Raw genomic sequence first — 25963 nt, 5'->3', positions numbered from 1 at the left:
CTTAGTTTTAGTAGACACTGCCACACACTTTCCCAAAATGGCTATATCATTTCTTCCAGTAGTGTAGAAGAGTTCCAGTTGCTCCAGAGCACTTATCTGTGGTTTTCATTTTAGTCTTGTCAAATATGTAATATTAATTGGGTTTTAATTTTTGTTTCCCTGATGACTAATGAATTTTTGTACTGCTGGTATAGAACTGGGACATAATCATCTTCATTCACTGAAGGACTAAGCCAAGTGGAGCATAGTAGTTCTAGTAAAGCTCAGTTTATCTCTAAGTTGCCCCTATTTCTAGGGTATAAACCCTCCAGAGATTTCTCCTGAAAGTCCTATATGGTTATTGGATTCCTTGTCCTTACATTGTTGCCTTAGCACTTTGAAATTACTGAAAATGCCACTTCACGTGTACTTAACAAAGAAAAGAACCTTATGGCCAGAAAGCAAAATGGAAAGTGCTTAAACATCACTCGTGTTAATAATAAGGGAAATACCAAATGATATATTGGAATAGTAGTCCCATCCATCAGACTGGCAACAATTAAAATTAAAATGCCTTAAAATACCAACAGTTGACTGAAAAGGTAAAGAAATGATTAGATTGTCACACCTCTACTCAAGAATGTTAAAATAGTAAACTTTGGAGAGCATTTTAGCAAAATGTATAAGCGTGCATTCCAGCAATTCTAATTCTAGATAAATACTCTGAAGTAGCTATTTTCACTTCCATTGCATATTTGAAAAGCAATGAAGCTTTATTTTATTTTTTTTAAAAAGGCCCCACTGAGATAATTTCTTGCCTAAGAAGTAGAAATTTTTTAAAAGCCCTATGGCTTTTAGTCAACCAGTATTGAAAGCATATTGTCTAAAGGAAAATGTATATTGTGTACAACAAGACATGTAGAAAGATGTTCACAGCATTGTGATAAGAGAAATAACTGTAAAGTTTTCAAAAGTCTGGGAGAATGGATAAATAAATTCATTTTTGATCAGTGGAATACTTTATAACAGTGAGAAATAACTAGTTCTGCAGATATCAAGTCAACTTGGATAAATGTCATAAGTAAAATATGACAAGTTTCAGAGTAATATGTAGTATAATACCGCTTGTATAAAGTTAAAACTGTGCTAAACAATAGTATATGAACACATATATAGTACAAGCATAAAGAAATGAATGGGCATGGTAGATTGTAAATTCAGCATAATGGTTCCCTTGAAAGAGAAGGCTTGGAGTAGGATTTCCAGTCAAATTATGGTAGTAAGCAAGAATTTCAATTATACTGATAATGTTTAATTTTTTATATTTGATAATGAACATTAAAGCTTAAATTTTGTCCTTTTGTGTATTGTGAAATATATATTTTTTTAAAATGAAAAAATAATGTTGGTGGACCATTTAAAAGAGGAGAAATTTTTTTATTTATTTTTTTAAAATAGAGGCATGTTTTATTTATTTATTTGTTTGTTTGTTTGTTGTTTATACATGCACTGGGTACAGTCAGAAGGGAGGGTGAGAGAATTCACCAGAACCAGAGCAGGGAGCAGAACAGGCAGAACGATGAAGTACACTGCTGAGGGGAGCAGCGGGTGGCAGGAGAGGTCTGCACGCCAGGTCTGCACGCCATGTGGGACCCTCCTCTGGTGGCCGGGGAGCAGCCAGGGATCGAACCATCGCCGCAGAGGCCGCGGGCAGCTTCGCAACCCAGCGCTCAACCGCAGCGCCACCAGGGAGGCCCAAGAGGAGAAATTTTTAAGTCTCTTAATTGTAGCTCTTTGAATTTTTAAAGTGATTTCAGTTTAATAATGTATGACAGAATTTCTTGTATTTTATTTGTGATTTATGTTTTAATACATTTCCTCTTTCTTCTTTAGCCTATAAAAAGGAAATTGCTTACAATAATCTCTCAGAAGGATACATTCCATTCTATCTTTCAACATTTCAGCTACAACCAAATGATGGAGAAAATTAAGAGTTATGTGAATTATGTGCTAAGTGAAAAATCATCAACTTTTTTAATGAAGGTATGCATATTTCAGAGAGACTGTAATAATAACTTAGAAGGAATTGTTATAAAGGAGAACATTTGAAATAGAAATCCTTAAAAACTAATCAAAATTTTGTTTTGTGATTTTGTAGACAAAAGTTGAGGGGGAAACATCAGAATAAATTAAGAAATAAGTGAAGACAAATATTTAATTTTAATTAAATTTTTAAAGAAAATTTTACACATTATTGGAAAAAGTAAAATGGGGTTGGAGACATTTAAAAATTTTTTTGTAATATTTTATTTTCTCTCAATCTCAAAAGTATTAAAACTTTGCACTCTGCTGTCCCCTCTCAGGGACATCGGAATTCTAGCATATCACTCGGATGTCCCCTCTCAATTTATTAGTGATTACGGGGAATTGAGTTATTTCAACGCAACTTTTTGAGACATGCATGTTTCCCTGAAGTTTTATCTTGAAATGGCACAAGAAATTAAATCAAAATATTGTAACGTGAGATGCGTGCTCACGACGGTCCGAGCACTTCGCGACGCCACTTGAAAAGAGCAATAAGGGGAGTTTGTAGAAGAAAGGTCGGTTTTCGAACATAGTGCGCACTGTATAATGAGATATATCATTACAAATAAACAAGTCTACATCTGGAGGAAAAGATTTTCAAAGCTGAGCTCATTTTGGTTTGAAGCTTCGAGCAGCGCACATAGATCTAACGAGGAGAAAATCGGAAAAGTGATTCTTTTCTTAGTGAATAAATTGTTTGGTGAAAGCTATTTTGGTAAATATCATCTTGTCAGTTAGTAATAACAATTAGAAATTTTCAACCCATGCATTTATTCATATTTTTTATTAGAACAATGGCAAAACGTCCAACCACGAATGAGTCTTATGACACAAGTAGTAGTGAAGATGAGCTCCAGATAGACCTCTATACAGACATGTCAAACATGCACTAATCAGCCTGCAATGCATATTGGGGAGTGTTACAAAACTTATCATACTGTGCAAAATTATGAACAATAAAATATTGTTTTTTTTGCAAATACACATTCCTCGATGTCACCCAATTCATATAAGTCCAATATCATTATAATACGTTACTTGGTTCCAAAATTATACTAAATAATACGAGGGTCTGTAAATGCATGTTTCCGCCGCAAAGTAGCGTCGAGTACCTGGTAGCCAATGTCCAGAATGGTTCGGAGTGCAAAGGGTTAATTTTATCTGTCATTCCATTATCCATATGCAGATCTTCCTTGTGTACAATAACTTGTTCTATCAAATAATCATATCAAGGCATTCTGTTTATAATCTTCCCCAAAGTAGAGTCAGATAAAATTAGATATTTGTGTGCTTTGTGAGCTATCAGAACTTCAGACTTCATTACTGAATGCAATTTTAAGGCCAGGCATACAATTCAAAATATACACAAACTGGGTTAAGGTGATAGAGGTGGCTGAAAGAAACCACAGGATTCAGAACAATGAAACTATTTTGCTTGATCAGAACCATACTGTGAACAGCAAGTACTATGTGTATCTCAAAGCTCTTTTGTTGTAGTGCCAGTGGCTATTGTATGGCAAGTGGACAAACAACTACATGATCTGCTGGGAGCCTCACCTAAGGGATCATTTCTTCTCTGCCTCTTCTTTCTTATTTGTAATAACAAGGGTGGCCTTGATTGCATCTTCAGCCAGCCTGGAGCACTGTAGTTTCATAGGAGGAACACAGAGTTCCTTGGTAATACCTGTTTTTCATGATCAAGCCTTCCTCTACTATCTTCACTTTCATCCTTTTAGTGGCAAGAGATCTGGCAGCAGTTGGAGAACCACAGCTAAATGTTTTAAACCCTCATCATTTATAATCTTCCACTTTTCATCCACTTGAGTCTTTAAATAGCATATCACCACATGGTGGGATCCCACCAGTCCAGCTTCATAGGGCCTCCCCTGGTGGCGCAGCGGTTGAGCGCTGGGTTGCGAGGCTGCCCGCGGCCTCTGCAGTGCCAGTTTGATCCCCGGCCACTGGCGAGGGTCCCACAAAAAAAAAAAAAAAAAAAAGATGTGCATCACCCATCAGTCCAGCTTCACCATTTTTAGATGTCCTGTCAAGGGAACTTACATTTCTAGGATTTTCATAATGATCAAAAATCTTTTTGTGATAGAGCCAGCCTGCAGCTGACAGAGGCTGGCAGGTGTGGCCTCAAGGGGTAGTAAGGCCAAAGTTGCAGATGGTCTCTGCCATCTTGCAGGCTTTTGCCTGTGTGGGCCAAACATGAAATTGAGGGGGAGACTTACTGTATAACAATGGAACATCTTGATTTTTACAGTAGTTTTATTTCAAAATACCTGGAGTTTTTAATTGATTTTTTTTTTTTCATTTTTAAGTACCCTTTTATCTTAAAATTGCTCAGATAGCATTGTTTGTCAAATTCATTGACAAAAAAAGATGTGCTGTGAAATGCTTATAAACCAAATAGGTGCTAAAGTAACTACTGGTGACATTGTAGTTACTGGTGAAAATAACAGTGCAATTCCCTCTATAACTATGAACAGATTCTTTGCTTGTGGCTATCAAATTGTGACCATGAAAATGTTAGAAGACTTAATTTAATGCTATTTATTTAAATGGTGTAATGCATTTCTTCCACTCCTGCAACTCCTTTTTTAAGGCAGCAGCAAAAGTAGTGGAAAGTAAAAGAGCAAGAATGACAGCTTCTCAAGATAAACCTAATGATGATGATACTCAAATGGAAACCAGAGTTACTTTGGACATGCAAAAAAGGTTTGTAAATTCATTAATATATTTTTGTTTTATGTGCTAATTTTATTTAAAAGTGATACTTAGTACCCATCAGTAATAAAAATTACTGAGTTGTGGATATATCCCCTTAGTGATTATTAACATTGGGTATTTGGAGTACTATAGAATTACTCCATGGATTACACATACTCCTATATATAAGCTGAGAAAAAATAGTGCACCTTGAATAATGTGAATACTTTCATTTACCTTTCTAGGGGTGCATGTGATTTGGAATAAGGTCGAGGTTAGAAACCTGAATTATCTATGTCTCTTAGTTCTCAAATCCCAATGCCCTCATTATGTCATTTTTTTCACTGTATTGAGGCTTATTCTAGTATTTTGAGCATGTGAGATAACTGCTTTAGCTGGTACTCAGCTGAAGAAATAGCATTGTTCCAAAGCTGTGGAAACAGGCAGTGTCAGTCCTACATAATGAGATAAAAAAGTCCAGGGTTTTCCAAGGGTAATTTTTACACCCTTGTCCAGAATTGATTTTTAATTTTTGCTTTGGCTTTAGAAACTAACTTTATCAAGGAAGATTAAATTCTGCCATTACAAAGATCTTTTTCTGTTGAATCCCATCTATTCCGTCTGTCTTTTCACCTTTAATGCAAAGTCAGACAGTGAAACCCCTATGATCCCTGGATAATTGTATTTGGCAACGGATGTAATATAACTGGGGCTATAATCTGAGTTCTATAGATCCTTTACCTTAACCGCTTACTTACTCATATGAGACCTAGTTCCAAGTTAGATGAACATGGTGTTGGTCACACTTCAGGTCTGAGCTCAGTCTTATAGTTGACTCCTCGTGCCTGCCTCTCAGAGCATTGCCATGCTCTGCCCAAGACTTTTAAATCTTTTCATTGACTTTTTTTCTTCTGACCCCTTTTGAGAATTTGAGGTATCATTTCTATTGGCTCAATTATTTCGTTTAGACAAAATTTAATAATATTAAGATCCTGTGCATTCTTGTGACTCAGCATACCATGATTCTTGGAGATATTAAACACTTTTCTGAGGTATTCTTATATAGCATCACACACTTATTTCACATGACCTCCTAGACACAGACACAGTTTTATCATTATATGTAAAACAGAATTCTTGTTGTTCACATGTCTCTCTGTATCTTACTCCTCCTTTTCCTCATATATGCAGTTTTCTCCAAGTGTTATGATTAAGATTCAAGCAAATATCAAAACCATCCTGGAAACAAATAGAATCAGAGTAAAAAATATGTCACAGTTAGCAGTATCAGAACAAGAATCCTTAGGACACAAGTGAAGCTAGCATAGAATCAAGAAGGGTGATGCAAGGTAGACCAGACAAGTGCTAGGAAAGATGAAACCATCGTGTTATCAATAATACATGGTATATTTTGCTGTGATAAATCTTAAAGTCTACTTGAGGCAGTAAGAATTACATACATGAAACAAACAGCAGACATTAAATAATTTTTTGTTAAAGTTTAGAGCTAGACTTAAATGCTAAAGGAATTGAGATCTATAGCTTCACGGAGGTATTTGCATTGAGTAAAGCCTTAAAGGATAATTAAGATATTTACAGGTAAGCCTTATGTTTGTGGAAGCTAGCTTTAACTATATTGAAGGGGAAGAATTTGTTAAAAAATTCAGTTGAAACAAATTAAACTTGAATTTATAAAGAAAAAAGATCCATTGAAGAATTTTTGAAAGAGAAACATAAATGCTTAATTACCTCATCAATTCTACTTAACTCATGTTTGGGTAAGCTTGATTTAATATCTCTAGTAAGCTCATCTGGGCAAAATTAGCCATGTTGTAAACGGACTGTATATGTCCTAATGTTACCAGGGTTTCTTTTCCAAAGATATTTTTTATACATTGAAATATTATTTGACAATATGAAAAGTATTATGTTATCCTATGAAAAGTTTCTTCTGTTTTGATTCTTACAATTTTTTTTTCTCTTAAAGTATTAAACAGTCTGCGGTAACAGAATCATCAGGGGTATCCTTATCAAGGTGAAGTAAATTGACATTTGCCTTCAGTGTTCTTAAAAACTTTGATTAAAGCAATTCATGCAGACCTAGAAATATTATAATGTAAATAGTATGATTTCAAGAGTATCTTACAGTGACCTTCTTACCTCAATAGGTATTCAAGACCCTCACAGTCTTGAAATTCCAAAGTATAGTGACCTGCCTCTGTGATCTTGGGTTGTTTCACATTGTAACTACAAGACCACTATTGAAATGCACATATGGGGAGTACTTGAACTTAAAGCAGATGTTTATTAAAATAATTCGGTCGTAGAAACGACAATATGTTGCTGAGGCAGCAAACAAATGGAGCTTTCATTTTCAATGACTGTCTCAAGTTCCAGTTTTATGAAATTATTTGAAAAACTATAAATGTGACAAACAATACAAAATGTTCAGAGAGCAGAAAGTTTACACGAATGATTTCAGAAATCAAGCCGTTGGATTTCTAATTGTGACTATGGAAGGGAATGTCAGACTTGGTGTGGAGGAGGTCATTGGAAATGAAATAATTTGCAATAGTAGCAGCACTTGGGGTTAAGAGAAAGATTTATAAATGATGGGAAGTGCTTTGTGTCTGTAAAGAATGGTGGATGGTGATAATACCTCAATAGAATGAATCCTCAAGGGCTAAGTTTTTTGTGAAAGCAGTATCCTGAAGATGGCATTTAAGAAATGAAATGTAGGGAGACCCATCTCTGTGACCCTTGTGGTTCATGGGAGATTAAGCCAGTCTCTTCTCAAGAAGGCCACAAAAGAGAGAAGTACAAAAAGAGGTGGGGGAACTGGTCAGTAATTTGAGAATAGCAGTTTAAAGAGCACATTAGAAAGTTTTGGGAAGGAGGAAAAAGATTAATAGGTTGAATAGAACATTTATAGGGATGAAAGCACAGATTGTAGATTGATGACAAAATAGTTATCTAAGCTTATGTGAACTGTTTTATATTGCTCCTTTATAAAATTTTAATAATAACCATCTTTGCAGGGCTGTCAAAAAATTGTGCCATATACTGTATTTCCAAACAAGCTCTTTTTGAGAGCTATAAAAATGATTAAGTGGTATCTGCCATCATAAAGAAATTTGAGGGAAATCCCTTAAATGTCTTTGGGGGAATTTATAATCCACAAGAGAGCATGAAACTTAGTACTTTATAGTTTGAGAATTTTTTTTTCTTGATCTGTTTCCTTGGGAAGCTGGAGATTATTGATTTCTGAGTAGGTGAGATGGGGAAAATAAGTAGTGGGAGAGAAGGAAGTCAAACAACAAAAGTCTTTAAGAGGCCAAAGGTTAAAGACTGGGCACCAAGCAAAGGGAGCGCAGGGAAACAGGCCAGTAGAAGGTCCTCAAACAGACATTAGGAAAAATCATTTACCCTTTTCCATAGCTTTTCTAGTCTTTGTGGAACCAACCACGTCTTTCATATTTTATTTAGGTCTTACAAGACTTGCAAGAACCTCTTCTTACCTAAGTTGAAAAATGGAAACCGACAAAACAATTTTAATAAGAAGGAAGAAAGAATGGAAACTGTTCAAAGTGAGTACTGTTGTTACAGTTATAAAAGTGGAGAATCAGTGTGTCCTCAAAAGCTATCCAGCCATTCACCACCACCACCACCACACATACACACACATCCACACACACACACACACTCTTCAGAGTGTGAAATGAAACTTAGATATGAAATACCATTACTTTATAGAGTTAATTAGAGATGATGTTAATTAAGACTATTCCAGCTGCCTGTCTTAGAGTACTTTTGATAAAACGTTTTGCTGCTTTTCTACCTTAACTTTATTCAGCAAATTGAAATAATTACTTACCTAAAGCATCAGTATAGTTGATTATTGTTATTTGTGATAATTGCTGCAAAATAAGTAGGAATCATACTACTAAAATAATTTGAGGCTTTTCTTGGACTTTTAATTTCCTAATAATTTAAAGAAATGGAAGCATATATTTTTTATAGTCTAAATAGTTGATCAGTAGTCAAACCTTGGTGAAGACCATACCTCATTACAGAGTGTCTTGACCATGACTGGATATTGAGCCTAGAATCTTGTGAATTTTAGCACATTTCTTGACTTTTTATTAGAGGTTGGTAATATATATATTCCCCAAATTTCCAGGTTGCTCTCTTTGCAATTAGAAGCTCTTAGCTTCTTTTGTATTAAGTGTTTTTTTTTTTTTTAATTTTTTAAACACTTCAAAAAATAGTTTTAAGATTTGTAAGACTGCCCATATATTTAAAAATTAATTCAGAGAAGTTGAATGCAAATAAATCATATAAATTTTTTCTATACAGAAAAAACTTAACAGCCATCAGTTGAATGGTGATTCATATATGAGTTAAGAGTTTCATATATGCAAACTCATTTCATCCTCAAAAAAATCTTCCTATCTCCATTTTACAGATGAGGAGGCTAAGATAGGAAGAAATTAAATAAAATGCCCTGATCATACAGATAAATTAGGAGCAGAACCAGACCCAGAATCTGAAATCTGACATTCTGATTTCAGAGCCCCTCATCCTTATTTACTATGACAGACTGCCTCAGTGAAAGAACAGAGAGATTCAAAACAAAAATTTCGGAAAATGTGACCAAGTTATATGTTACTGTAAAATATATTTTTTAAATCTAAAGGATTCAGTAAGCTTCAGATAAATATTATTTCATAAGAAATATATTAGTGACCTATGTGCTTTCTCCAAAATGAAGAAAAAAAGAATATAAAATGTTCTGAGAGATTGGTTTAGGTTGCTTCTATCAATGTAAATTTAAACTGTATTTTAAAATTAGTTTAATCAGTCAGTTTAAAAATCAATCAAGACTATTTATTTTAGCTGTAAGAAATCATATTGGCAAAAAGTGTCTCCCACCAAATCCCCAATTTTTGTTAGTTATATTTCATGTGATCAAGGTTTATAGCATTCTGTTTTCTGGCCATAAATCCAAGGCAGTTAAATTTGTACTTCAGTTGTTATATTGCTCCTCACTAATCCTTTGACCAGAATTTCCCTTTTTCTAGAGCTTCTTTTCATTTTATTCCTTGTTTGGTTGGGTTATTTTAAAGAAGAGCTTATAAGTACTATAATTTCTAAATTTTTGCATATCCTAGAATGTCTATTTTTTTCCTCAAAGGAAATAATATAATTTGAAAATACTTTTCCTCACAACATTACTCCTTTGTTTTCTGACATTGTGTATGATACTGTGGACAAATCTGACTTCAACTCTTTGTCTCTGAATTGTTTTTTTTCTTAGATGTCTGCATTTTTCTAATGTTTTCATTTAATCCTATAAATTCTTCTTTAATCATACTTATAACTCACATATTTTGATATGTTGTGTTTTCATTTACTTCAAAAATATTTTTTCATTTTTCTTGAGACTTTTTTTTTTTTTTTTTTTGGCCTCTGAGCTATGTAGAAGTTGTTTATTTAATTTCCAAGTATTTAAGGACATTCCAGGTATCTTTCTAGTGTTGATTTCCATTTTAATTTGGCTCTGGCCTGAGAATACTTTGTAGAATTTCTATCTTTATTTTTTTTCATTTAACCTTTTTTTACTGGGTGAGATATGGGTCTATCTTCTTGACTGTTGATAATGCACTTGTGAAGAATGTGATTTCTGCTGTTAAGTGGAATGTTGAAAAATGTTAATCAGGTCAGGTTGACTCATAATGCTTTCTATTTTAGGTGGTATGTATAATTACTTTGTACCTGCTTGTTTTACCAGTTACTGAAATGGATTTATTAATCTTCAGCCATAACTGTAGATTTCTCTATTAATTATGAATCTATTTTCTTCTTGTTTTTTCAGCTCTCTAGCACCTTTTTAAACAATTCTCAATATAAAAATCACTCTTTGTAATGAGTGTTGTTTTCATTTTCCTGACTGGTGTCTAACCACAAAAGGTCTGTTCCTGTAACAGTAGCATTTTCTCAATTACTGTAATTTTATAGAACTCCATATGAAATACTGGATGGAGGACCATACTCTTCATCTTACTATTGTTCCTCAGGAGTATCTTGACAGTTGTTCATATTCTGGTATTTTATGTTGTTGGGGCAGGGAGGCAGGGGGGATCTTCATATAGAATTGCAATCAGTAAACCAACTATCACTTCATAGGTCCCAAAGCAAGGCAGATTATTGCAACCCAACAAATATAATGACATCAGCACAGTAGCACTAATTTCCCTACTCCAGTACAGTGGGCCTGGGTAGATGCTATGTAGGTGGTAGCTAAGAAACTTGAAGTCAAAGGCTTAACATTTGAGTAAGTAGCAAAACATCATATCAGGTAGCAAACAAACCCATCCCCTCCCTCAGTAGAGATTTGCTACACCATGGTTCTCTTGACCTATTTTGTTAGTTATCTGACAAACTGCAGAAACCGCTCATCAACAATAACTTTAGAGATGCTCAGGACCCGTGGTTGGACAACCTCTTCTAACACATATAACCTTCAAATAATCTCACTAAGTTCTACAAAGAGCCCTGTTCCTTTTTTTTTTTTTTTTTTTTTTTTTTTGAAAATGCATTGTAACAATAGGTCATTTTGGAGATAACTGACACAATTAAAAATATGTAAGTTCCTATGCATGCACAAAAAGTGTATTTCTCTGTTTAGATTGCCTTGCATATATATATATTGTGTGTGTGTGTGTGTGTGTGTCTGTACACAGGTCTTAAATAGATTCAACTACATATCTTATCTACTCATATTCATACACACACAGTAAAGCTTTATAATTCACTATATATATATGGTGACCTCTTTTGCTAGATTTATTCCTGTAGAATGCTACTTTTGTTACTGTCTTAACTCTCTTTCAGTTGTTTAAGTAAATATGTAACTGTTGCTACTTTGCAGAAATACTATTAAGTTTCATATATTGGTCTTATATCCAGCCATCTTACTAAAAAAAACCCTTTTTAAATCAATTTTAGGTGTTGTGGAGTTTTTTTTTTTTAAGATTTTATTTATTTATGCATACAAGAACTGGGGTACAGGCCAGAAGTGTGGGGGTGAGAGGATTCACCAGAGACAGAGTGGGGAACAGAACAGGCAGATTGACCGAAGTACACTGCTGAGGGGAGCAGCAGGTGAGACAGGAGAGGTCTGCTGCGCCATGTGGGTTGCTCCCTGGCCAGCCTGGGATTGAATGAGTGCTGCAGTTACTGTGGCAAGCTTCACCAGGGAGGCCCCAATTTTAGGTTTTTCACATAAACAGTGATCTTTCAATAATCACAGGCATATTTATTTTTAGTTCCATATACATTTGTTTCTTGTCTTTAAACTATGAATAAGAAAGAGGAAGTGAAGAAAGGGCTGTACAACTTTGTTTTTTTTGTTTTGTTTTGTTTTTGTTTTTGTTTTTGTTTTTTAATAGAGGCATGCTTTATTTATTTGTTTGCTGGTTTGTTTGTTTTGTTTATACATGCACTGGGTACAGTCAGAAGCGCGGGAGGGTGAGAGAATTCACCAGAGCCAGAGCAGGGAGCAGAGCAGGCAGAAGGACCGAAGTACACTGCTGAGGGGAGCAGCGGGCGGCAGGAGAGGTCTGCACGCCATGTGGGACCCTCCTCCGGTGGCCGGGGAGCAGCCGGGGATCGAACCGGCGCCGCAGAGGCCGCGCACAGTTTCGCAACCCAGCGCTCAACCGCTGCGCCACCGGGGAGGCCCAGGGCTGTACAACTTTGAACAGCACAGCTTTGACCTGTGCCCTTTCACTTATTATGTGGATTTTTTTCTATAAATACAGTTGATATTCAAAGGTTTCACATTCACAGAATGAACCAACTGCAGATGTGGATCTCTCAGGTACAGAGGGCCATCTCAAAGAAATTTGAGCAGCCAGGAATTGTGGATATTAGGGGGATATTAGTTGTGGATATTAGGTACTGCTGTAACCAATATTCCATGGATGTCAAGGAACAACGGTAATTAAGTTTTGGAGGGGCAGCAGTCAAAAGTGAGTCAAGCTATGAGGATTTTCTCTTTGGAGGGGTCTCACACCTAACTCCCACATTGTTTAAGAGTTAACTGTGCAGCTTACACTGTCAAATACTCCTTAGACCATTATTTTAGGTAAATATTTTTGTAACATGATGAAAAGACGGGTTCTAGGAGGTGAGATGTCATATTTTTAAAGACATAATCAAGATTCAAAGCACAACCCTTCTGATTTTCAAAGACTTGTCTTTACCCTGTACCAAGCTATTTCTGTTTTCAAAGGGAGAAAAATAGAGCAGTTCACTTTCTTTAAAATAGTTAAAAAGTAAATAGGAATTTTTTGGTGACCATTTGAAAACAAAACTTAATGTGAAAGTTTTTTTGATGACAGTATTTCTACTTTAAGGTGAAAGAAAGAAGAAAGAAAGCCATAGACAAGCCACTGAAAGCAAGAAAATGCGTGATTTACACAGTCAGTCATTAACTCCTGAAAAACACCGTTCTAGAAGAAAGCAGGTATTTTGTTTATTATATTTAGTATATAATGGACATTAAAGTCATAACTTTAATGGCTTTGTTTCACATAAACCCTGTTCAACCTTAATCTTGAGTGTAGAACATTATTTTGTTTATCGTTACTTTTGCAATCTTAGATTAATTGATGGTTGTTCTAAGTTCCATGAAAATACTTTACCCACATATGTTGATAGTATGTATTTAGAATTAATGTAATACTATTTATTACAAAGTCAGTTCATCAGATGTAAGATGGAACTTAAATCTCTATTATAAACTTTAATATTCATAATTCCCTAATATGGACCCAACTTCAATAAGGTTCTGTGCTTTAAAAAAAAAAAAAAAATCAAGATACCATGTGCAAGTTCTATCAATTTTAATACTCATTTTACTTGTTTCCCGTCTCAGTCATAGTCCTTCAAATTTTTCTTTGGTTCCTTTTCTCTTCTTTTTCTATTACATGTATGTTATGCCTTTTGTAATTGTCCACAATTCTTGGCTAGTCTTGACGCTTTTTTATTTCTTTTTCTCTTGGTTCTTCATTTGAGAAGTTTCTGTTAACATCTTCAAGCTCACTGAATCTTCAGCCATGTCTAATCTGTATGCTTTGATAGGACATTCTTCATTTCTGCTTCTTTATTGTTGATTTCTAGCATTACATTTTGATTGTCTCTTAGGGTTTACATCTGTCTACATTTACCCATCTGTTTTAACATATTTGCTTTTTTTAATTAGAACCTTTGGCATATTAATGAAAGTTACTTTAAATTCCCAGTTTCATAATTCCAAAATAACTGCCACAGCTGAGTTTAATACTGATTTGTCCCTTTGGATTGTTATTTTGTCTTTTAATGTACCATATTATCTCTTCCTTGATGTCTGGATATGATGTATTAGGTAAAAGTTGCTTAGGTAAATGGGCCTTTGGTGTGAAGTTTTATGTTTATCTGGCTAGGAGGGGGGTCTGGTTTACTGTTTGCTGTAGCTATTAAGTATCAGAAGCTAAAATATCCATGTTTTTATCTCTTGTTGTCTTTGCATTTCCCTAGAGACTCCTTATTAAGGGGCTGAGGCAATTCTTTCAGCTAAGGCAATTGTTATATAGGAGCTCAAATAATGTGTTGGTAAGCTAGACGGGGCAGGGGTATTGTAGTTTTGTGATTTAGTTCCATTCGTTTAGGGAACCTGGGCTAAGACCTTGACACTTTTCTCAGCTTTTATTTCTCCCTTTTGGGTGAGACAGGAAGGTGCCTGGAGTAGAGTTTTTAGGAACTAGCAAAATAGTTTCCCTTGAGGGCAAGTTTTTGTGAATAAGAACAGAATGCTCTAAATGTTTTTCAAAAGCGCTATTCCTTCATTCTGCCTGCTAAAAGCAGGGGAGGCTCCCCCCCCCCCCCCCCGCCCAACTTCACCCTGAGAACCCAGTGGGACTTCTAGAAGTAAAACTCAAAAAGTTTGTAAAATAGCTCCATTAGGATTGGATTCCTGGGGTTTTTTGCTCAAGGTTTTCTATAGTGGATCTCCATCAATTCATCCACTATATTAGCATTAAGCATTTCTACTACATAGGCTCCAGCTATTAGCTTTTGTTCTTGGTAAGGGGAGGGGGCGGGCTGTCTGTGTGTGTCTGTGTGTGTGTCTTTATATCTTTTCAGCTTTCAGGTTAGCAGTTTGCCCTTTGACATGGATTCATTAATGGGTCTAAGAAAACTATCTATTTGACTTTTTCAATTGTTATATGGACTGGAGCGACACTTCTAAACGTTTTTCCTGTTGGTCCCAAAAGTGAAATTCTCTGTGTCATGTTACATAATCTTTCCCTGTAGTTCTTCTAGCAATAATTCCAAATGGGATTGTAGGTGTTATTTATAGCTGTGTATCACAAAAAGTTTCTCCTTTTTTTTTCATTTGTATTTGAAAAACAATATAAGATATCAACTGCAGTCTTCCATCACTTAAGAACATTTTGATCAACAGTGACCCACAAATACAATGGTGGCACCAATAGCTCCACCATATAGTCTAAGTGTGCAGTAAGTTTTGTTTATACCACCTAGGTTTGTGATTATACACTGCTCACACAACAATGATATCACGTAACATTTTTCTCAAAATGTATACCTGTCATTAAGCAACTCATGACTGTATATAACTTAAATAATAGAATATAAGTGATACATAATCTATTTGCTGTTTGCTCACTTTAATATTTTAGTTTTCCACTCTTGACTTTTTAATAGGACTACCTGTTTTGGAGGAATGACAAATTTTATCTTATTTTGCATTGAAATTTTGGTCCATTAAAAACTTTCATTGCAGAAATTTGCATAAACCAGGAACTAGTTTTTAGAGCTCAATAAATATGTGACAATTTCTTATACAACAGAAATTTTTAAGTTGGGAACCATGAAAATCTATAGGTTTCTTAGGGGAAATGGAAGTGGCCCTTGCAGTTTCATGTAAAATTTTAGATATCTCTGTCTGTGAAACAGTCATAGCTTTCATCACATTCTCAAAGATTCATGTGACCCCAAAGATTAATAAACCAGTGCTGGGCCTCCCTGGTGGCATAAGGGGTTAAGCACAGCATTGTGAAGCTATCTGCAGTCTTTGCAGCACAAGTTCAATCTGCAGCACAAGTTCAATCCCCAGCCAGCCAGGATGCTACTCACATGTGGCAGTTTTCATTCACTCTGCCTGTTCTGTTCCCCACTCTGTCTCTGGTGAATTCTCAAACACACACACATAAACCCCTCACAACTCTGGCCTATACCCCAGTTCTTGTATGCATAAATAAATAAATCTTTAAAAAAAAAAAAAACCATTCTGAAGTACTTTTAATCAGTAAGTCTATTTCCCTCCTCTTTAAACTTGTTACCCCAGTCTTACAAAATTTGTGTCTCTTGGTTTTGTGTCATTTACTAACAACCAGTGTAGGTTGGCTTAGTAGAAGTTGTGAATTCTGGATCTCTCAATATCTTAGAAGGTTATAGGAGGACATATCAGCTTTTGGAGATTGAGTAGCCCTGCACCTGTAGGCAGCACAGTTGCTGATAGGAGAATCAGCTATCAGCATGCATGGAAAAGATCAGATACCTTGGGTTCAACTCACAAAGCAGAGGAGATAACAACAGCAAAGGAATCAAATTTTGGACAGTCCAAATAGACTTCTACAAAGGTGTTCATTATCTCTGCCAGTTTTATGGCACTGAGCCATATATAAGACTGTTCTCAATTCTTCTTTGTCTGCAAGCTACCGTGAATACTTTTTTAATAGTGCATCAGACAACTGAGCTGAGTTTTTTATTTTCTTTAATTATAAAATACACATAAAAAATTTGACATTTTAACCATTTTAAAGTGCATAATTCAGGGGCCTCCCTACTATGAAGCTATCTGCAGCCACTGAAGCATGAGTTTGATCCCCTGCCAGGGCGATAACCCACATGGCACAGCAGACCTCTCCTGTTTCCCTGCTGCTCCCCTCGGCAGTGTATTTCAGTCATTCTGCCTGTTTCGTTCCCCACTCTCTATCTCTGGTGAATCCTCTCACCCCCCGCACCTCTGGCCTGCATCCCAGTTCTTGTATGCATAAATAATAAAATCTTTTAAAAAAAGTAAAGTGTATAATTCAGTGACATTAAAAATATTTATATTGTTGGGCTACCATTACTACCATCCTTCTGTAGAACGCTTTATATCTTATAAAACTCTACACACATTAAACAATAACTTCTCATTCTCCTCTCCCTAACCCAAGCTCTGGTAACCACCATTCTACTTTCTGTCCCTGAATTTTTTATTGTTTTAGGTATTTAAGTAAAATCATACAATATTTGTTCTTTTGTGTGTGACTTTTTTCACTTAGCAAATTGTTCTCAAGATTCATCTACATTGTAACACGTATCAGAATTTCCTTCGTTTTTTGTTGGTTTTTTTTTTTTTTTAATTTTATATATTTTTGCACCATGTATGCGTTTTCATCTTGGTTATAGTCCCCATACAATCCCCAACCCTCCTTGTTTTGATCCTACTCCCTCCTCCTCTCCCCCACCCCCTGCCGTAGTGTGTCTCTAGTTTATAGTTGCTTGTTGATTTTGATTGATCCTTTATTATAAGGATCTAGTCTTTTTCCTAGTCCCTTATTTAGGTTTTCTAAATTCCTGCTATTTAAGGCTGAATAAATCTCATTGCTTTTATATACCACATTTTGCTTATCCATTCAGTGGACATTTGGGTTGCTTCCACCTTTTGACTGTTGTAATACTGTTATCAGTGGGGTAGACAAATTTCCCTTCAAGTCCCTTTTACAATTCTTTAGACTTTATACCCACAACTAGAATTGCTGGATTACATGGTATTTCAATTTTTAATTTTTGAAAATCATGATACTGTCTTCCTAGTTGCTGCACCATTTCACTTTTGATTTTTTAAAGTAGCAGTTCTAATGGGTGGAAGGGATATCATCTCCTTGTGGTTTTGATTTGCATTTTCCTAAAGATTTGTGATATTGAGCATCTTTACATATACTTACTGGCCATTTATTTATTTTGGAGAAATGTCTATTCAAGTTTTTTGCTCATTTAAAAAAATTTTTTTTTTTTTTTGGTGGGATCCTCGCCGGTGGCCAGGGAACAAACCGGGGCTGCAGAGGCTGTGAGCAGCCTCGCAGCCCAGCGCTCAAGCACTGCGCCACCAGGGGAGACCCCCTAAAAATTCATTTTTTAATAAAATAGTTGTTTTTAATTGTGCCGTGGGTGACAGTAAGTACATTCTCACTGTTGTGCAACCAATCTCCAAAACTTTTCCCATCTTATAAAACTGAAACTATCCATTAAGCAGCTCCACATTTCCTCCTCCCCCTTGCTCCTGGCAATCATCATTCTCCTGTATGTTTCTATGAGTCTGACTGCTTCAGATACCTCATATATGTGAAATCCTACCATAAATATTTAAAGAAAATGTGAAAGTCCACCTGGGAAATTCTCATACTATAGACACAGTAAATAATCACTCAGCTCGTATTGTGCCTTTATCATGTCAAAAGAAATAATTAGTTGGTCACCTATTAACACAATCCACATAATAGTAACTTTTTCTGTTTATGATATCAAATTTGATCTTTACGAATTTTCAGTGATTTTCTCCAAAAATATTTAATAAAGTATTAAATATTCACACATTCTATTTAGAGATATGTGGGGTTAATAAATACCAATCTATTAACAGTTGTAGAAAAATATCTTAAGAGATAGGGTAAGCTTAATGTTTAGCTCTGTCACTTTGTAGCTGTGTGATCTTGTGCAGCCTACTTACAATGTACTTCATAAAACAGTACTAATAAGAACCCTTAATCTCATGATAAATGTAAGATTTACAGAAATCTAAGAAATGTGTATAGAAATTTTTCTACCCTTGAAGATAGTAATATTTGAATTTTTAAATTATATTTATAGAAATATGTTCTTCAAGAAATTGTTTCTGTGAATAACTTTTACTTTTTATCAAAAGGCATGGCTTTGGGAAGAAGACATGAATCTAAGATCTGGTGTGAGGAAATATGGAGAGGGCAGCTGGTCTAAAATACTGTTACATTATAAATTCAACAACCGAACGAGTGTCATGTTGAAAGACAGATGGAGGACTATGAAGAAGCTAAAACTGGTTTGCTCAGATAATGAAGACTGAATGTTTGTAAAAACTTAATAAAAGGACAGTTAAATATTTTGATCACTGCATTTTTGTTTGAAATCTTGTGGTCATTAATGTTATAATTTTTGTTCAAAGCATTATAGTATTTTTCTGTGACACTATCTTTTAATTAGTATGAGGATTTGCAGTATAAGATTATCTGTCATCATTGTATTCTTTAAGAATCTTTTTTACTTTGATAAAATGTAAATTTTTTGAAACCTAGTGATTTCAGTACCCCTACCCTCAAATCCTGTTCCAATTAAAAAATATTAACCTGGTAAGAGGAAAAAATTAATTTCTGCTAACGTATCCTATATATGTAGGCTTACATCAACTCAGATATATGTGAAGTTTCTAAATTGGTAATAATTGGCCTTTGACCTGAGAGGTAATGACTTGATTTATGACCTTAATCTATCACTAAGTCATTTGTAAATAGAATGATAAATGTACAAAGTATGTGTGAGTTAAAACATACTTAAATATTCTCCTTAAATAGTTTCAAATAAGGGGGACAATCTTGAAAATAGTTAACACCAATTAGACAAAATTTGCTCTATTACCAGAAATGGTTTCGTGTCTCTTTTAAATACATTCAACTTTAGTTCTAGAGTTAAACCCTTGACAAAGATAGTTTAAAATAAAGAGGCTTTATAACTTAGTGCTGTAAATAATCAGTTTCTCTGCTATTTTTATTTAGTATACCAGTATTGGGCCTAAATGGTGTTTTGTAAATGCTTGTATCGGTATTAACCATAGTTATTGTGTGTCTAGAACAAATAATAAACAAGGTTCTAAATAGACAATTTTGACTTTTCACCAGTGTTTTGTTCTTTAGAGAATTTGGTCAAAGACTGGTAGAATTATTTGGCATTTTAAGTTACATAGCTCTATTTAATTTAATGGAAATTCTGAAGTATTAAAGTATTTGCACAAAAAGTTAAATGGTGGTATTTTGTCATCTGTATTTTAATATACTATTAAAGTTTTGTACATTGCTTTCCCATTGTTTTGAATTTTTTTATCCCACATATATAATGGTAAACAGAAATGTGGACAATTACTGTTTTTCCAGACTCGCTCTATTCTATCATGCCACTATCATGCTACTGTTTTTCCACACTCGCTCTATTCTATCATGCCACTGTCACTGTGTTTTATTGCAAACACTGATAATACCAAAGCTGGCAGCATGAGTCAGAGTGGACTTACCTGTCAATTTCTTCATTCCAAACACATTATTATAATCATCAAATCTACATTGCTACTAGACTGTAAAATACTCAATTATTTTATGTGCCGTTAAAAAACATCACTTCATACTATTTACACAATTATACATAGTATGGTACTTTCCTATTTAGAATTTTATCTTATTAAAAGAGCTATATCAGATTAAAAGATTTGTATATAGCATATGGATACATATAAAAAGTTGAAGCAAAATAAAAATGGGTAATGTGTTCCTTAGAACTTCATCTTCTGTGTGAATTATCTTAAATTCGTTTGAGATAATCATAGATTCATTTACAGTTATAAGAAATAGGGCCTCCCCTGGTGGCGCAGCGGTTGATCGCTAGGCAGCAAAGCTGCCCAAAGTCTCTGCAGCATTGGTTCGATCCCCGGCCACCACATGGCGCAACAGACCTCTCCTGCCCCGCCCACTGCTCCCCTCATCAGGGTACTTTGTCAGTCTGCCTGTTCTGTTTCCTGCTCTGGCTCTGGTGAATTCTCTCACTCTCCCGTGCTTATGACTCTACCCAGTGCTTGTATAAATAAATAAATCTTTAAAAAAAAAAAAAAACAGTGGCCCCTTGTACCCTAGTTCCAATTTTCCCCGCATCATTACATAAAACTGCAGTATATCACATCAGGGTATTGATACTATAATCTACCACTCTTACTTGGATTGCCCTAATTTGTGTGTCTAAGTAGGCTTAATATTATAAAGTGTTTCCACGTATGAAGATGTGCTTATGGAAGACAAATTAAAAATAAAGACCCTTCAGTGCCATTTATTAATTTATTAGCTCTCAGCTCCATCCAAATCCACTTTACTTTTCTCTGCTTTATGGGGGACTGGACTATAAACATCACTTTACCTGATAACATTGTTTTTTCAACAGTGCTTTAAAGATGGTGACAGGAAGACTATTCCTTTCCACCTCTGGCTGTCATTACTATCCAGTACAGGAGCTATGTGGATGAGTCCCAGCCTGTTCTACCCCACTCCGCTAACCTTGGGGGTGCTTCTCATTTTAACAGTTTCTTCACCACCTGCAGGCTCCATCATTTACAACACATGTTGCATCCATACATATGCTTCTCCAGTTCTTCCAGTGTGCTTGTATCAGTTTTTGGTTAAATCATTAATCAGTGTTTGCACTGTTCTATAACTCCTTTACACCTGTGTTATGTAGTTTCTATATATGCATCACCTATTCATCTCCAAATTTTTTACCAAATTCAAAGTGAGTATATTGAAGTATGTCAGACATTGTTATGTCATTGCTTTCTTGGTAACATCCCTGTTCATATTCCCATGTGTCTGGTTGCTCTCCAGGCCTGCTAAATAGTTAATCAAGCTTACTGTTTCCATCTTCTTTGCTCTGGAGTTTCCAATGGTCTCTCTCCTGAGTTGGATTCCCTAGTTCCTGGATCCTCTGCCTTGGTTTGTACACTCTAACCAGAGCATCTCATACTGTGTCATCCTGAGAAAAGATGCATACAATGGAAATTTTTTTTTTAAGATTTATTCATCCATGCATACAAGAACTGGGGCACAGGCCAGAGGTGTGGGGGTGAGAGGATTCACCAGAGACAGAGTGGGGAACAGAACAGGCAGATGGGCTAAAATACAATGCTGAGGGGAGCAGTGGGTGAGTCAGGAGAGGTCTGCTGTGCCATGTGGGTAGCTCCCTGGCCGGGGATCAAACTTGTGCTGTAATGGTTGCAGACAGCTTCATAGGTTGCGTCTTAACCCATTGTGCCACCAGGGAGGCCCATGGAAATTTCTTTTATCTCCAAGTCTAAAAATATCCATACACTATTCCTACATTTGATGAATAATTATTCATTGCATATATTTTTTGAACATATAATTTAAGTTTGGAAAACATTTTCTATCATACTTTCAAAGGCATTGCTCTGTTGACCTCAGTAGCAAATGTTGCTGTGAGTAGTCTGTTGCTATTCTATTGACTGATCCTTTGCCAATAACTACTTTTTTCCTTTCTTGAAATTTAAAAATTCCTCAATATTACTGATGATCCGCAGTATCACGGTAATGTGCCTTTATGTGAATATATTGTCCCACCATTTTCTTTAATCTAATTAAGCCAGACACTTGGTGGCTTTGGAAGTCTGTGCTAAAATATGAAAATACTCTATTTCCTTGCTAATTTTTTTCTGATTTCTTTATACTATCTTTCTGGATTCCCATTATCCTGATGTTGGATTTGTGATCTCCAATCTTTGGTTTTTATATCTTTAAATTATTTGTTTACTTTCTGTTCCTTTTTCTACTTTTTTCCTTCTCTTTTTTCCACTATTCTAAGGGGTCCCCATCATAATCCCCCGCCCCGTTTTCCTGAGTGGGTATATTTTTATTTGAATTACTTTCTACATGCACTTTTGAAAATTAGTCTATTAGGAAATCACAGGGTTAGCAAATCATTGTAGAGACCCATGTACTTAACTGTAAGGTACTCATTTAAAAAAGAATATAAAAGAAGTCTTAAATTTTTTTTTATCTTTATCTTTGAAAATAAAATTTTGGCCTTTTCATTCATCAGTTGGACTATGTGTCAGTTCATAACTGTTTTTTTAGACTTCACTAAAACTAATAATAAACTTTTCAAGACCATTGATAATTAAGACTTTAAGCCTATGAAATTCTTTCAAAATTTGATAAAAAATATATACTTATATGAAAGTAAGTCCTGGCCATCCACTGCATACTAAATGCAGCAGGTGAACACTGATTTCATATAAGACAAATAGGTTAAATGTTAAAACACATATTGGAATCATAAATACACCATAGCCTTATAGCTACCTATCAATTCTGAAGGGATTTTTGTTTTGTTTTCGGTAAATTTTGTTCATCCTCTGGCCCATCCAGGAAATTTGGGTAGATTATAGTCAAACAAAGAGCTTAAAAAATGTGAACAAAGTTTATTTACTGGAATAAAAAAAATTAAGTAACATTGAAAATTCAAAAATACTGCTTTTAAAATGGTAGAAATTGTCCTAAAATATTAATGCTAAGCTTGAAGTTCCTAACAATAATGAAATTCAAATTTTTTATTGTTAATTTCTGAAGAATTTAATTTACCACAAAACAACTTTGACAGTTAAATGGGTATAAATTCAGAAACACTGTTACTCTCAGCATTAAATATTTGGGACTTATCCATCCCTGTTAAGCTCACTATCATCATTCTTTCCTCATATGATAACTACCAATAAATATGTATTTTAGTAAATCATGTTAGTGTATTATACAAATGAAAATGAATGGATCACATATAGTTTAAATCTCAAGATTCAGTTTTTCAATGCAAAACTCCTCCCCGAAAAATAAAAGTTTGTTTCAAAAATGAAAAGAACTTTGCTTTTTTCAGCAGGCTTTGGCATAGTCACACTTTCATCCAACCTGATTCCTAGATGAAGAGCTGAGACTGGCTCTATGGCTGACTTACAGAATGGCTTCATCACATCCTTAAGCCACTTTGTGTCTGGTTCACTGGTTTCCCAGTCATAAAATAAGGAAACTTCTCTCTCCGTCTCCTGTCCTCTCTCCTCCCACCCCATGTGTGTTTAGGTCCTAGCATTTGTAATAAAATCCATACCTTTTATGATATAAGTTGTAGAAAGAAAAGTAGTAAGTTTACTTCAATTAAACTTGAACTCTGAAAGATCCTTTTAGTCAGTTTCAGACCTCAGGCTTTGAAAATAATCTTAGATGCTAATGATGGTAGAATTTTCACAAATCAAGTAATTGTTTCATTCATTAGAGACAAAATTCCTGTCATGAAATATCATTTAAAAGGAACTCAAATTGACTTAGAATGAACATTTGATTGATCTTTTCAAGTAAGTGAAGAAAATTTCTTATACAAAACAGTATTTTTAGCATGGCTGTTGATTTTTTTCATTACAAAATATTTACTAAATCTTAACCTGCCCTATGGAAAAAAATTTGTGATGATCTTGAAATTTTTATTTTAGAAACCATAAAATAATATATGTGAATGTGTAAGAATATACATATACACTTTTTTAATAGAGAAGCTTTTAAGGAATTAGAGAATAGAAAAAAAGTGAATCTATGATTCAAAGCATGGATACTCTTAAATGACAACCTACACACCAATAGACCACGTTGTAGTAATTTTCGTGGCTTTAGATACAAATTCTGTCATGTGAGTCACCTGCTGAATGGGAGGATTCCAGGTGTAAAGTCAAGGAAACAAAACCACAGAAACTATTAGGTTGGGCCCTCATCTTGGTAAAAATGAAAAGAAAGTTCCTGTGTTTCTTGAGAACTGGCCCCCAAATTTTCTTTCTCTATTTCAGAGGGTGGGAATGACATATGGTCAGAGACATCAAACAGTTTATGAAGGCTTACGAGGTGTTGAATATGACCCGATAACATTTGACATGTTTACAAACACATTCTGAAATATCCACATTGCATCTATATAAAAATAAAACTGTGAACAGCTGGACAAGAACACTGGTCTACTCGCCGAACTTTTTTCCAAGTTCCTTGGCATCGAGGATTGCCAATTGCTTGCCAGTGGAGAGTCTGATTTCTGAAATGATATTTTGGAAATGATAGTTACACTAAAAGCAAACTGAAGATAGTTCTAATTTACAAAATTCTAAATTGAAGTGGTTTTTTTTTTAAAATCACACATGGAGTTTTGAAGTGTGTTATAAATTGAAATTTAATAAAAAAAAGATTGCAGTGCTCACTTTGGCAGCACATATATTACAGAAGTGATTACAAACTGAATTTCCCTTCTTGGATTCTGTCAAAATAAGTTACCAATGAATCCCTATTTGAGGACACTCTCATGCTGAGAGAATAGTTTAAGGTTATTGTATTCATTTCTCTCACTTGATCTAATCATATATTCAGACATAGATAAAGAGCCACAAAAAGGAAAATGATTTCTTGCTTCAAGTATATTTAAATTACAGGGTCTACACTAAATAATCTCTTGTAATTCTTTTCAACACTTTGATTCCATAATAAAAGAATGGGAGAAATGAAAAGAGCAAAGTGAAATTATTAAAATTATTATTTTAAAAGTCACTAGTACCCTAAGTCAAGGTTTAGGGTACAAATTAAATTATAAGTTCATTTAAAGTCAAAATAAGAATGAGATACTCAGAAAAATACTAAGCCTAAACATTAAGTTTCTATTTGATATGAATTCCTTACCCACTTTATTGTTCATATGGTGTACTCAATACAGAGACTACTAGGCACAAGTGACTAATAAAAATAAGTTCAAGTTATTAAACATTAAAATAAACTATGGGAATAATGATTAACTGGAAAGGTTCATATTTTACTTTCTAATCTCTATTTTTACCAGTTCCACCTGACATACTTAAAACCATAATCCATGAGTGACTTGAATTGGCCTTAGTCCAATAACAAAGTTTGCTGTTCACTTAACGAAGAATAATATCAGATTTAAAGATAAATGTGCACAGGGCTGGAGTAGATTTCCAGGATGAAAAAATGTTTTCAGTGTAAGTTCTTTGGATCAATCTATAGATTTCTATAGGTTTAATCCTCTGCAAGGCTGAGCCTGCCACTATCTCAGCTCTGATTTTATGACTGTCCCAGGTGATTCTGACACTTTGCTGTGGCTAGGAATCATCTGAGCAGGGTCAGCATACTAAGACCAATTGGGCCCAATAACCCAGTACACCACATTT

The 25963-nt window shown here is 34.8% G+C and overlaps 2 protein-coding genes across 2 annotated transcripts in view; one reads left to right on the top strand and one right to left on the bottom strand.

Annotated features, from left to right (window-relative positions):
* The window catches only part of TERF1 (telomeric repeat binding factor 1), a 31026-nt gene extending 11014 nt beyond the window's left edge, over window positions 1–20012 (top strand). Inside the window, exons 5-10 of the mRNA XM_054692185.1 lie at window positions 1873–2022; window positions 4673–4785; window positions 6764–6811; window positions 8263–8363; window positions 13197–13306; window positions 18821–20012. Coding sequence (XP_054548160.1) covers window positions 1873–2022; window positions 4673–4785; window positions 6764–6811; window positions 8263–8363; window positions 13197–13306; window positions 18821–18997 — 699 coding nt within the window. The 3' untranslated portion in view covers window positions 18998–20012. The remainder of the gene's footprint in view (window positions 1–1872; window positions 2023–4672; window positions 4786–6763; window positions 6812–8262; window positions 8364–13196; window positions 13307–18820) is intronic.
* A 1286-nt stretch (window positions 20013–21298) lies between these two features.
* SBSPON (somatomedin B and thrombospondin type 1 domain containing) overlaps window positions 21299–25963 on the bottom strand; it is a 29482-nt gene continuing 24817 nt past the window's right edge. The window contains exon 5 of the mRNA XM_037505373.2: window positions 21299–24822. Coding sequence (XP_037361270.1) covers window positions 24705–24822 — 118 coding nt within the window. The 3' untranslated portion in view covers window positions 21299–24704. The remainder of the gene's footprint in view (window positions 24823–25963) is intronic.

This window comes from Talpa occidentalis, unplaced genomic scaffold (assembly GCF_014898055.3).
Source record: "Talpa occidentalis isolate TD23 unplaced genomic scaffold, MPIMG_talOcc4v2.1, whole genome shotgun sequence".
Classification (NCBI taxonomy): domain Eukaryota; kingdom Metazoa; phylum Chordata; class Mammalia; order Eulipotyphla; family Talpidae; genus Talpa; species Talpa occidentalis.
This window is presented reverse-complemented; position numbering and strand designations above follow the sequence as displayed.